This window comes from Sminthopsis crassicaudata, chromosome 4, assembly GCF_048593235.1.
Source record: "Sminthopsis crassicaudata isolate SCR6 chromosome 4, ASM4859323v1, whole genome shotgun sequence".
Taxonomy (NCBI): Eukaryota; Metazoa; Chordata; class Mammalia; order Dasyuromorphia; family Dasyuridae; genus Sminthopsis; species Sminthopsis crassicaudata.
In genome coordinates, this window is record NC_133620.1 from 451,715,474 (window position 1) to 451,729,598 (window position 14,125).

The window sequence follows — 14,125 nt, forward strand, 5'->3', positions numbered from 1 at the left end:
ATTAGGGGAAGCAGGGGAGGGCGGGACACAGAAGAGGGTGGGACACAGAAGAGGGTCTGTGTGGTACATGGCTAAACTCAGCAACTCAACAAGAAATGGAGGGAAAAGAAAAACAATTACAGACCAACTATGTGACTACAACTCAAAGGAGGGGGGGACTAGGGGTGGGAGGGAGAATCGAGGAAATCCTTACAAAGAAATGTCATCTATGTTTTCCGTGATTGAAAACCATTTGTAAAAGTCTTTTAAACAACTAGAAGCTACTTGATCGCAAAAGGTGTGTGTCTCTGTGTGTACGTGTGTGTATGTGTGTATATGTGTGTGTATTCATATTTGTTCTGGAAAAGGAGATGTGCAGGGAAAGTCGATTCCAAAGTCTCCAGGTACTAAAACCATGCTCCTGTTTGGTAAAGAAAGAGTTCAGAGCTTAAGGCTTTGTGTTTATTTTTTTCTTTTCCTTCTTAAGCTGAGGGGCTGACACACAGGTGGCTAGTGGGTGGATGTGCCCTCGGGGCCACTCACACATCACTACTCAAACTTCCACACTACATTCATACAAAATATTACATTAAAACTTACAGTGTAGAGCAGTAGTCTTAGCCAGTGGACAGAGAAAGAACCAAATGTATTTGTACTTTTTTAAAAGTTGGGGTGGGGGAGGTTTTTAACTCCAAACTCCAGTGTGATCCTCCTCCTTTATCCCACAGAGAGGGGTTATGTGTGAAATCGGGTAAGCGGGCTGGGGAGGGACAAACAGATCCCCTACCAGGTGTGTTCTGCACCCACTGCTTTTGAGAAGGAACAGGAAACAAAGCATCAAACACAAAATATTAATAAGACCTGATTTTGGAAGGGCTTAGATTTGTGGTCCTTCCCAGGCAGCATGTGTGGTGATAAGCCCACCACAGGCCCAGGTAGAGACCGGATATCGAACCAGAATCAAGAGTTGGAATGGGATGTTATGGATTTTCCTAAAGGTCTATGCTGAGAACTACCAATAAGTGGGGTCTAAGAAAATCTAAGAAATCTAGTTTATTTCAAGGGGAAAAAGGAAGCAGAGAGAAGCCAAGTTCAGAAATTCTAAGTCTGGAGGGCCACTGTAGCCCTGTGGCTGTTCGAGGGCATGACTATCTTAGAAATTCAGGGTTGGGTTTGGTATTGGAGGAGGGCAGAGGTGAAGAATGAGGGTCAAAAAGACTAAAACTGTGGGATCCAGAGCGAAGAGAGGACATGATAAGGCGCATGGAGGAAACCAAGGAAAATTTTTGAGATGTTCTTGAACTAAAAAGTCGACACTGTGGGGAGCAGGCAGAAGGTGAAGGACAATGGTGTCCCCGCCGTCAGAACAGAGTAGTTCTCCCAACAGTAGTGAATTAGAAAGATCACAAAGGAGTTATGAAAGTTAAAAAACAATTCATTCAAAATTAAAAAAAAAAACCAATTCATTCAAAATTAAGACTAAACGTGTGTGTGTGTGTGTGTGTGTGTGTGTGTGTGTGTGTGTGTGTGTGTGTGAGTGATGTATTTTGTGTCTCAAGAACAATGGCACCTATCTATAGCCAGGGTGCTGAATATGAAGATTTCGACTATCTGTAGGTTCAGGGGCCCGGCTGCCCGGGGGGCGGTGGGCCTTGCTCAGCATAGCCAGGCTCTGCTCGCGGAAGCAGGCCTGCTGGAAGTCCCCACTTAGGTAATCCACTGTTTGCATCAAGTTATTCTGGCCAGGCACTGTGCCAGCCCCAGCACCTGCACGATAGTGGGCCCCAGCAGCGGCACAGTCGAGGGGTGCACCTGCAGGCTGCCCACCGTGGAAGGGCATGGCGAGGTCCTGGGACCCGGAGCTGTCGCTGTTGGGAGTAGGCAGAATGTTGTTCCACAGGGGTTGGAAATAATGCCCATTGGGGTAGGCCAGGGGGGCCGCCGGGCCATTGACAGGTGGGGACGGGGTGGGCTTCTCCAAGGGCGGTTTCAGGTGGAAGGATTGGCCCATGCAAAGTTCTTGTGGGTAAGCAGGTGCCTTGCCCGTGAAACCTGGCCCTGCCATTTCACGCCCGGAAGGAAGTTTGCTTGCCAGACCGCTGGCAGAGCTGCCACCAGCCTCGCTGCACATTTGCTGCAAGTGGGCCAACTGGTGCTGGTTCCAGGCCACTGGCTTGAGGTCGCTGGGGTAGCCGACTGTTGCCCGATTGATCCCCACCATCGGCAGGTTAACAGCACCGGTGGTGGGCATTGCTGTGGCGACAGTGTGCTCCACGGGGTTGACCACACAGGAAGGCATCGGAGTGGGGACGCTGTGGGTCGACACGCGAGTGCTCGCATTTATGAGCAGGCTGCGGCTGATGGGGCTGGGGTTGGCGATCTGCCCCTCGCACACTGAGGTAGTGCCGATGCCTGCCCTCGTCTGGCAGAATTGGTTGATCTGGTGGACGATGCTGCTCAGGTCCGGGGGCTGGGTCTGCTGCAGAGTGGCCGCCATGGAGAGGGGAATGGTTGAGGTAGACACGGTCACATTCGGTGGGGCGTCTGCGTCTGGCATCTTCCGGCCCCCATGCAAACCTGGCTGCAGCAAGGGGTTGGGGGGGTGTTGCAGGCCCTGGTGAGCCATGGTCGAGGGGTGGGCCAAACCCTGGGACTGGGCCAGAGGCTGAGGGTGGCCCAGGCCCTGCTGGAGGCTCTGGGAATGGGACAGTGCCTGGGACTGTGGGATACCCTGAGGGTGTGGCAGAGTCTGGGGTGGGGCGTGGGCCAGCGTCTGTGCGTGCTGCAGGGCCTGCTGGCGGGCCAGGGCCTGGGCCTGGGGGTGGGTTAAAGTGCTAGGTGCGGCATACGGGGCCGACGGAGGGTTCATGACGGCCTCCGGGAGCAGCCGGGCACGGGAGCCGTCAAAGTCCTTGACGATGCTTTTGGCCGGCACTTTGACGATAGCGAGGAGGCCGGCCTTGGCAGTGGCCTGGGCTGGGTAAGGGCTGTAGCGCTGCGTCGATGTGTCAAGTCCGTTCACAGTACGGCGAATGTGTTTCCGCTGGGGAACCTTGACGCTGTTGGGGAAGATTTTTATAGTCAGTGGGTTGTTGGCGACCTTCTTAGCATACGCATCCAATTCGGCTGGGGTGGGGTAGTGAGCAGTTCTCATTTTCTGTGTAGTGTCCCCTGTAGGCAGAGTGAGAGAGACAAAGGGGGAATGGGGGGGCAGGAGAGGAGAGAGGGGTACAGGGAAAGGGCGGAGGAAGAGGGGAGCTCATCAGTGCCAAGGCGACCAAACCAGCCCCTCTGGCTTCTGCCCCCCTACGAGCCCTGCAGGAGACCTGGAAAGCATGGCACTTACACAGCAAGCGTAAAGAAGGAAAGATGGGCTTCCCCTGCACCCCGAGCTTGTCTCAAGACCTGCCAGGCCAGAGCATTCGAGAATGACTCACTAACGACCTCCCATAGGGACACAGAGGGAATGTTATCACGTTTCAGAGCAAGCTAACAAGTCTGGGGAAGCGGCTTAGCCACATCTCTATGGGAGCTCTGGGAGGGGAAGGGCAGGGCCCAAGGGCCACCGCTCCGGCCCACTGAAGAGCTCAAGATGTTCTCAAGGACATGGGGGGCTTGGGCGGGAGAGCCCTGGGTCAGATCTGCAAGCAGGAAGGCTTCCTCTCTCTCCGAGCTCTGGGTGATGGTAACAGTCCAACCAAATAAGATGGGGGAAGGAACCCCAAAGATGGCACATACACACCACTGTAACCTCTCATTCACCCTCAGAGCTGCTTCTTGGCTGCCTACTGTCTGGACAAAAGTTACTTATTGCCAGGGGGACAGACAAGGGGACAGGGAAGAAGCTTTTTTGGGGGGGGCAGGGGGAGCATATGCACTTCATTTCACAAGGAGAATCTAATAGGCTTGGTTAAACTGAGCCCTCAGTTGCCATTTTTCCAAGGGAGAAAAACACAATCTGCCTTCTTGTGGAAAAACAGCAACACCTGCTCCAAGCGTCATTCACGTTCCCTGTTCTTTCTCATCTTCTCCTGCCCCCCTTGGGGAGGAGAAATGGTCACTGGGAAGGGGCTGAGAGCAAGCAAGGCTCTGGGGAGAACAACAGCCTCGAGCCTGCTGGGATGCTCAATTTTCTCTCCTCTACCATCTCTCTTCAAAGTGTGGGGTTCCCTCCTCCTGAGTCTTCAGGATTATGTAGCCTGTGGGATAGCCCAAAGGAAATAACAGATGCTTAATTAATGTTCAATGAGTGGTGAGACTGTGGGATGGCTTTAAGCATGACCTCAACCCAGGTGGCCTGGCCTTGAGCAGCACAAACTGTTCTGCTGAGTTACAGATCAACCTGAAGAACATTGGGCTTCAAAGCTAAAAGATAAGGGTGACTCTTCTCCCTTCTGATGCTTACTAACTGGCAGAATTAGTTAAACAAACAAACAAACAAACTATGCTTTCCAAATAGTGGTGTAGGTATGTAGACAGGAAAGGTTCAAAGCCAAATTCCCAGTGGCAGCATAGGAGATGCATGAGGGTTGGGGGGGAGGGGGGTCACAGAAAAAGCAAGCATTCAATTTAGTATTCGGTGGTTTCATCAGTTTTGGAAAGTGAGGAGGGGGTACCAAGACTGAAAAAAATTATCCAGGGCGATGTGGCTGTCAAGAAGTAAAGAAACCCAATCTTATGCATTAAATAATGTAACCTGCTGCAGAAAAATGGCAAGTTAGTGGCTCCATGTCCTTATGGTGTTTAAAATTCCACATGGGCACCATGCACAGACTCAGTGGAAAGAGCCATGTTCAACTGCTGGTGTTCCCTCTCCATTCCACTAGGGCTACAGCTCCTCATCTCCTCCAGAGGGGCCTTACAGTCTGCAGGTGCAAAAGCTGCTTTGCTCCAAATTAGCATGAACACTCATTTTCCTCTGATGGCCTGGCTCAGAGAGACCTGGTCCTGGGGAAGCCCAGTATCACACACATGGGTGCTCTTCTCCAGCCTCAACTCATCCACTGATTTCATCAAGAAATGAGAAGAGTTGGGGGGAGAAGGGTGCAGAAACTCAAAGACAAGTAAAAGAAGAGCACTGGCCAACAGTCTAAGTTCAGCTGATCAGACTAACGAGAAGCTGTAGCTGTAGTCTTGAGAAATCTGTCTTATGCTAATCTTGAAAAATGGACTGCATTTTTGGCCAAGTCAATGCTTGCTCCAAATGCATCATTGCCTGAGTGCACAACGCAAGAGAAGGTCCCTGCTTTGTAAGGACCAGAGACTGTGAGGTCTCGAAGGCCACTGCAGGAGAACAGTTTTTGGAAATACCAGGATCACAGACAACATAGGCAGTCACCTGAACAGAAGACAGGCAGATTTGGGGAAGAGCTTTTCATAGTAGATCAAACAAAGCTGGGAGAAAGAGAGTTCTTAAGTCTTATTTCTACTATGAACAATTTATACTTTGCTGGCTTGAGACAACTCTGATAAGATCATTTGCAATAGTCACTTCCTATGTGCACAGAAAAGAAAGAAAAAGGGCAGCTGTTTTTAAGGAAATGTTCACTAATTTTTTGGCCACGAGACAATGGAGGTCCTAATACCATCTAGTATAGTATCTGGAGCAAAGACAAGCGGAAGGTACACCAGGACACTCAAGGAGTGACTCCTTCCAGGAAGCTTTCATTCAAAGGCAGACTGCAGGATAAAGTTCCAAGAGGGCCCTGGGTTTGAAGCTCTGAGACAAATCATCTGGGGGATTCTGAGTCAGGAATATAACTTATGGGGAGTTTGCTTATTCATCTAGAAAATAGAGACACTATCACTTACAATACTTCCTGAAGCTCAAATGAGATAATACAAAGTACTTACTGGCTGGAGACAAAGGCATATAGTTTTGAGGTTGCAAGAACTGAAAACTAATTCAGAGATTACCTGATAAATAAGGAAACAGAAGTCCAAAGAAAATCTGCACCACCTCAAAAGCCTCCATGGTCTAGAACTTTTGAGGAGAGGGAGAACTCTGGTTTGAGAGGGGGGAATACTAGATAAGAGACTCAGGAAGGAAAAGTTGTAAAGGCTGACAAGGCAGAAAGATAAGGTAAGCAGAATAAGTCCTGGATTCATGAGTAGGGAAAGCTGGTCAAAGAGATGGTCAGCTGGAAGGTAACTGTAGAGCTGCTGAAACTCAAGAAAGGAAGTGAGGTGGCTCTTGACAAGTTATTAAGCAGATGCTCTGCTGGGGGAGGAGAAACACAAGGAGTTCCAATAAAACAAGGCCAAGATGCATCATGCAGGAACTAATTTGCCGAATTTAGATCCAGAGGAGCTAGGTTCAAATCTGGGCTCTTAGTGCCCTCTGGGTCTCAGTTTCTACACTACACAGAAACTAAAGCACAATGCAGACCTTGGAGAAGATACCTCAGGCTTCCGAAATGGAAATCAGATTCCCTAAAACTGCAACATTTCTTACACAGCCAAGAGGCTCTCTCTGTTCCAAGTATAAACTGCCCTTTCCAGGATGAGGGAATGGCCTCCACAATGAAGGTCCTTAAGAACAATGAGCATTCCTAAGGGGAAAAAAAAGTGGGAAATCAACGAAGAAAAAAGAGATGGAGTTGGAAAAGGTAAAATTTGATCTATGTCAGGTGGCTGAAGAATAGATGGAGATAATGGAAGAAGGGAAGAAAAAGGAAAGCTGTGCTATGAGGACTCAGAAGGGCTCTAGGAAATTTGATGGCCTTCAGAGAAGTGATCATGTGAGAAACTACCCAGAAAGGGAAAAGAAGGTGGGGCTCCTTGCCCTGCCCCTTCTTCCCATCAAGCTCCCCCAGACTTGTCAGTCTTACCAGGACATTTAGCCAAGAAATGAGAACATTCTTACACTTCTTAGAATGGATGACATCTATCGCCTGGGGATTCATGGGTACAGATGATACTGTCCAAAGAACCTAAAACCGTTGCCAATAGTTGTGAAATCTACAGCAAGAAACCAAAAAACACAGAAACAAAGGTTACATTTTCCTCACTGATGGCCATTGAAATCAAGGGATAAAGAAGAGTACAGCTGGCTAAGAAGGTAGATTCTAAGAATAGAATTTGGATTTCTAGACTATAACTTAAAGATGATATATTCCTTACCCTCACAAAGGCTGATGAGAAGGTGGGTTGCCTAGTGTTTTTCAAGTGGGGAAAGGATGGGAGCAGTTTCAAGGTGGAAAGAACAAAGGCTGCCTATGATATCCCCAAAGCTAGATATTACAGAGACTTGTTATGTTATAATAAAAGAAAGGTCCCAAGAGAGAAAATACAAAGAAATTATCAGTAGTAAAGCCCATGGCTTCAAATGTCTCTATTGTAAATGTCTGAGTTTAAACAGACAAGAAGACCTGAAGTCACTAATACAAGCCTCCTAAGGATCACTGAGATTTGGTAGGATAAAATCCACCATTGTCATGAAGCTCTGGAAGAGTTTTGTTTTTAGAAGAAAGAGTAAGAGGGTGGGGTGAGGGAGGAGACAGAGGGGGAGAGTATGACAGTGAATAGTATACTCAATATAGGGAAATCAGGAAATGGGTGAAAGAAAACAGAGCAGGACAAAGAACATTCAGGTGAAGATCAGCAAAGGGATAAAAAGAAAACATTGTGTTAAAAGGATATTCCAGACCACCTAGATGGAAAGTAGAAATAAACAAATTAGGAAAATAGATCACAAACCTGGCATATAGGTAGGATATAGCAGTGATCGAATACTTCAAATATCTACACATCTGGACAGAAGTAGATCAGACGGATCTACTTCAGAATTGTGTTCTTAAAGATGGAAAACCCAGCAAGTTCGAAGTCTATACTAGATCTGATTTTCATAAATAGGGAGAATAAGTACATAGTGTAGAAAAAGCTTGAACACATTGAGGTTAAGTGACTATGCACTCCTTGATTTTTCTGGTAGAAGAGAAGAAACCAGGAATTCTCTGAAATAAACTAAATCTGAGGGAAAAGATTTTAAAGTATTCTTAGAAAAGTAAGTAGGATCTCATGCATGGGCAAAAATTCTACAAGGGAAATCATCCCAGAAAGTATCCAAAGGCAACAGATACTGAAAAAAAGAACTGCAGATGTGAAAAATCTTGGGAAACTTGAGAGTAACCTGGAGAAGGGTAACTGTCTTGCTTTTCCAAAAGGGAACAAGAACCAGTGTGTAAACTAGGTAACAGAGAACATTACTTCAATTCTTGGCAAAATTAGTTCTCAATGGTTCCTAAGCATTTAGACATCTCCAAACAACCATGAGTTGTGGGATCTCAGGAAGGTTACATCACTTCCATCCATCTCCTTAGATTTCCTCAACTGTAAAATGGGGATATCAGCAGCCCCTAACTTATAGGGTGGTGTAAAGCATTTAGCACAAGGTTTGGGAGGTAAAAGGTGCTACAGAAACAGGAAAGGGCAGTAATTAATTATAGAGGCCAATTCTGGCCAAACTGAATCTTATCTACATTGGAAAGAGCCAGTCAACTACTGGAACTGAAGAATTCCACTCAGAAAACCAAGATTTTAGCACAGCATTTGATCACATACATTATTTTTGTGTAAAAAATAGCCCTGTGCACTGGCATCAGGGACCTACATGGAAGACTCATCAAATGTGATGATGAAACAAAGCTAAGGGATAGCTAGCTAAAAGGAGGACAGGGAGCCAGAACTCGCAACATGGTGGCACAAGGGTCTGCTACAATTCACTCAGGGTAAATGTAACATCTGATCGAGGTTAAAAGCTCTAACCCTTTGATCCTTATTGGGCTTATCTATCAAAGAACCCACAGATAACAAGGAAACAAACATCAGCATATTTCTAGCAGCACTTAAAACTTCGTTTCCTTATTTGTTATATTGTAGCAGCACTTTCTGTAAAAGCAAAGAAATAAATCATGGTATATGAATGTAATACTACATTCCTGTGCTGTAGGAAAGGACAAATATGACCAATACAAAGAAGCATGGGCAGAATGAGGCAAATTGATGAAGAGAGAAGGAAAAATCAGGTAAACAGGATATCTGAATACAAAGTAAATAAAAAGTCACAAGAAAATAAAAAAAAAAGTGAATGCTGCAAATGATTAAGAACAAGCATAGCCCAAAAGAAATATGAGAAGATACTCTCCCCCTCAATAAGCTCCTTTGCAGAGAAGAGATCCACAAATGCTGTACAATGCACATATTTTCAGACTTTTTCAGTATAATGATCAGTTGTGATTTCTCTATTTTTTTTTTTTTTGGGTGGGGGTCTTTCTATGGGATGGCTGAGAGGGGAAAAAGAAAAGCTACTAATAGAAAGATCCCAAAATTACATGGTCGGGGAAGAATGATCAGAGTACTTTGTCAGCTAGAGATCAGGAGGTTTTTTAGGGGGAGTTAAAATTCAATAAGCTAGCAACAGAATGAGACAGCCAAAGAAAGTAATGGAATCTTAAAATGCTTTAAAAATGGCACAGGTTCCAGGAAAATGTTTCCTTTGCTGGGTGAGGCCAAGGGGTTTGGGAAGAGGTTGGAGGCCAATCAGAATGTTGAGAAGTCTTGTGTCCCAGGTGCCATGAAAATCAGATGAAGGAACTTGACATGTTTAAACTGAAGAAGTAGTGGGGGAAAAGGGGTAAGATAAGAATTGTTTTAAAGTATCTGAAGGACAAGCATATGGAAGAGAAATTCAATTGGTCCTATTTGGGTCTATCGGGCCAAACAAGAAACAACTAAACAGAGTAAATTTTGGTTTAATGTCAAGAAAAACTTTCTAGCCATCTGAGTGTCCAAAAAGAGACCACAAGGTGGTGGGCTTTCCCTCCCTTGGAGGTCTTTCACTTTCAGGCAGGAATAACTGAAATCAAGATCCTTTCTAAGGACAAAATTCTATGATCCTATGTGAGGAAAGAACCTTCTACCATTTAACTATCACTATGTAAAGAGATAGGCTTGGAGGAAAGCTGCTATGCCAAATCCTGCTCCACTATATCAGAAAACTACAGAATGAAGATTTGAAACTTCAGCCCCACCATGGAACACAGTTAATTTCATTAACTACACACAGACTTTGCATTGTGGTTAACCAGCAGCTAGCTGGCTTGGGACCAATTTAATTTGTTTCTGAAAGAGGAAAGGTACCTCTGACAAAACTCATGGAGAGTTTTCCCACAGCCTGGCACAGATGAAACCCAATGAGCAAATGAAGCTGAGGCTTCAGATACAAGGGGAAAAAAACAATCAGACACATCCACAACAAACAGGCTATGGGGGGAGAGCAATAAAACCCCACTAGAGGTCTTTAATCAAAGACTAGATGGGGGGAGGAGTGACCTGACTCTTCTATGATTCTTCCACTGCCCTTGGAGCATCTCATCACTGCCTTCAAATGTATCCAACTCAGCCACTGCCCCTTGAAGTCATCAGGCCCAGTGGTCCCTGCCCTGGAAGGGGCTCTAATAAGTGTGTCCAAATGAGCATGCTAGATAATGAGGGGTTTAGTTCAAGGACCCAGTGACAGCAAGAAGTACCCTCAACTATCCCAGGGAAGCAGCCCCCAAATCTCCTATCAGATAAGTGTCATTTTGTTTTCCAAGTCTAGGTGGCTGTAACCCTAGCACATGAGGAACAAGGCCAAGTGAAAGGAGTACTGGATCAGCATCTGCACAAGCTGACAGCACAACAGGTAATTTACACCTTGCTTCCACCTACTTTAACACAATGAAGTCTAGAGTGAAGTTCTTCTCTAGGATCACCCCTCTCCCCTTCCTCCAAACAAAGCACCCAACACATTGTTGTTCAGTCACATCTTGCTCTTGATGACCCTGCTGTGTGAAGTTTACTTAGCAAAGATACTAGAATGGTTCTCCAGTTCATTTTGCAGACCACGAATCTGAGACAAGCAGGGTTAAGTGACTTGCCTAGGCCATACATCACGCAAGTATCCAAGGTCAGATTCCCTGGCACTCTATCTATCCATTTTGTCACCTAGTTGACCCTTTATAAAAGCATCCACCATGGAAGGTGGCAAAAGGAATAAATAAGATCTGGAAAATTTTTCACCATAGCATATCTCACTGAAATCTACAGGGTGTCCCTCGTGTTGCTGGTATACAATTGGGCAATTGTTTCCTGTTATTGAGAACCCAGGTTAAATATATGGAGATTTGGCTCTCATTCTGCCCACACCACTTACATTTCTGAAGTCCAGTGTTCATCTGCGTGTGAGAGAGAAGCTGAAAGGACAGGTCACTTGGCCCAGGCAGACAGGCTAGCATGGCAGACCAGCATCAACATAACATGGGGCAGTCACTCACACTAGAAGAAAAGAAAACATGGTCAAGGATGCAAAAGGCAACAAACATTAGCAAGTACCTGGGAGTGGAGGGGCTATATTCACCCTGGGTTGTATATCCAGGCCCCACGATTCTCCAAAAATGCATTTTAATTAGCAGTACTCTGATGAAAAATTTACCCACCATTTATCTAATTGTAATAGCAGTTGACTCCCAAGTTACTGTGGTTAAAGAGACACTTTGAATAGTACAGCTGTGTGCTTAAGAGTGGAACAATTAGAAAATTACTACCTGTCCACATGGTTAAGTGATAAGTATCATTCTTTCTGGAGACACATTATACCACCCACCAATGGGACCATTTAGCATTCGAGCTTCCTATCTAAAGAATGAGCTTCCAATTCTGGAAGTTACTTTGCATAGGGGCTCCAGAAGTTGCCAGAAAAGGAAGAAAAGTCTTTTGCATTTAAGTAACAGACTAGGGCCATAAAACAGCACCATCAAGTTGTGGCCAATCTTGATTGGCTAAGGAGATTCTTCCCCCCCCCAAAAAAAAAGGTAGAACAAGGTCTTTGGGGGAATTTCCCATCCCCCCAGCATCCTATCTCAAATTAACTGCAACATTAGGGAGAATGTCAAAGGTTCTAGGAGAGAGGAAATAGATTGTTTCCCGAGGCCACTTCCTGACCACTAGTGACTTTTAAAAGCCACACAACCTTTAGGTAAGTGAGAGAAGGCCCAGCCATGTTCACAAATAAGTAAACTGAGTCTTAGAATTCCCTTATCCCACTTATCTGTCCTATATTTATAAATGGCTTTTCAGGGCAAAAAGACCTTCTGTTACTCAGAATGAAACAATACACTTATCCATGTCGGTTTAGCGCCCAATTAAGATGGACAAAATTGAAAGTTTCTCCAACAAAAAATTTAAAGAAAAACAACCAGGAGCTGAATTGGCAAAAGGCCTCTATAGAGTACATAACCTTCAAATTTAGCCACCCTGGACAATGATAAGGTAGCATATTTACAGACTACAAGGATAAATCTCAGACTGACAGTCATTAGCTCAAATTTCATCCTAGGGGAGCACTCTTGACCAAGAAAGATATAGGCTCCATAAGGCAACCTCATTCCTAAGATATATGCACTAAGTTAGAAATTTCTTTCTCCAACAACAAAGAAAATTAGGGAAATACAGGGCTTTGAAGCATCCCTCATATTTCCTAAGAAGAAAATCAATTTTATCAGAAAACTCTTTGTAATGTTTAGAACAATTAACAACCAGAGTGACTCTGTAAAAAGATTTGCTCAAGTACTGAGTTTTAAGACAGGAACTAAAAAAAAACGAAATAAAAATAACATGCCTCATAGGTACTGAGATTATATACCCTAGAAAGAGAAACTTGGCTTTTTAAGTCTGTGGGTGACTGAAAAGAAGTCACAGAATTCCCCATTAGCTCACTGAAGTAGAGATATTCAAAATCTCTCGTGATGAGAAAAATAAGAAGCGTCGAGCGGCCAACCAACCACACATGAATGAGAATTCTTCCTCTTTATCTGAATCCAGTCAAGAGCAAATGCCAATTAGGAACTGAGAATATTCAGTCAATTCTAGAACTTTCAAGAACAATGGTTGACAATTTCAGGAGAGAAGAAACAAAGCAATGAAGTCAGTGATACTCTAGTCTCAAGCTTTATGAAGAAGTATTCTGACCCCAAAGTAAATAAAGTAAATGTTATAGGATTAAAAAAAAAAAAAAAAACATAAAAGATGAGTGCTGTGTTAAGTAACAGTTACCCACCATACCTAGTATTAATGCTAAACTCCTTAGAGGTTGTTAACAATGGGCCCTGTTTCTATGACTTGATTCAGTGACCTCAGGATACCTTACACCCTAATTATTAAGGACTCAAAAGAGCTTCTGTTTATGTGGGTTTTATCTACAGATACAGTATTAGCAATGAAAACATCTTATTATGAAAATGGTTTTGACCTCAAGGACCACCTCCCACTCCCACAAAAGTTTTAGTCCTCCCACACATACTTGGGAAACAGCTGGCTGAATGGACAACACTTAGGACAGGAAGACCCAGCTTCCAGTCCTTCTAATACAGCTGTGCTACCACAGTTAAGTTTCAAGCTCTTCACCCAACTCCCTGAGAAAATTTGGTTCAGATTTGCAGCTCCACATTTAGGAGTTCCACAACCCCTCAGAAAGGAAAAATAGTCAATATCAAGGTCGGTCTCTTCCTCAACCATTTTCACCTTTGAAAAACACCAGTTTTGACAATTATAATTATACGATAACCAAAGTCTGCTGAAATCTCTTACTTTGGGTACCACCTCCTTTCACCAAGTTTGACTCATAGCAGATATAGCTACTACAACTACGACTGCAGCTAAATACGATTGTACAAATTCATTAGTCTTCAAGGGAAGGATTCTCTGAGATAGAGGGACAACCCATGCAAGCAAAGGCAATGAAATTGAGGATAGACTACTACTGTATGTAAGAAACAGCAAGATGATCAGTTAGGATGGACTGTACCAGTTCTTGAAGGCAACTAAATATAAAATGAGGCTGGAAAAGTAAGTTGGAACCTAAAATTGTGAAAACTAAACAAATCAAGTCGACTACAATTTATTAAGTGTTTATTCTGCGTTTTATGTGATGGAGATAATAAAAAAAGGGGGAAAAACTGCTCACAAAAAGCTCACAATCTAATGGGAAAAAAACCATATAATTATGTACAAATAATACATATATACAGGATATAAAAGGGGAGAGGAACATTGGTTGTTGTCTCAGACACAAAGTATAAGGCCCACAAAACGCTTCTTGCAAAAGATG

The 14,125-nt window shown here is 44.4% G+C and overlaps 1 protein-coding gene across 3 annotated transcripts in view; it reads right to left on the reverse strand.

The window, feature by feature from the left end:
* Positions 1-427: 427 nt before the first annotated feature.
* Positions 428-14,125, reverse strand: part of FAM222B (family with sequence similarity 222 member B) — a 60,968-nt gene continuing 47,270 nt past the window's right edge. For 2 of the 3 annotated variants that reach the window (XM_074263720.1, XM_074263721.1), the window contains exons 2-3: positions 11,174-11,295; positions 428-3,150 (exon numbers count right to left, since the gene is read on the reverse strand). In XM_074263720.1, the coding sequence (XP_074119821.1) occupies positions 1,550-3,150; positions 11,174-11,255 (1,683 nt within the window). In that variant the 5' untranslated portion in view covers positions 11,256-11,295 and the 3' untranslated portion in view covers positions 428-1,549. Of the gene's footprint in view, positions 3,151-11,173; positions 11,296-12,637; positions 12,849-14,125 lie in introns of those variants that run through there. The other variant, XM_074263722.1, reaches the window with a different exon arrangement.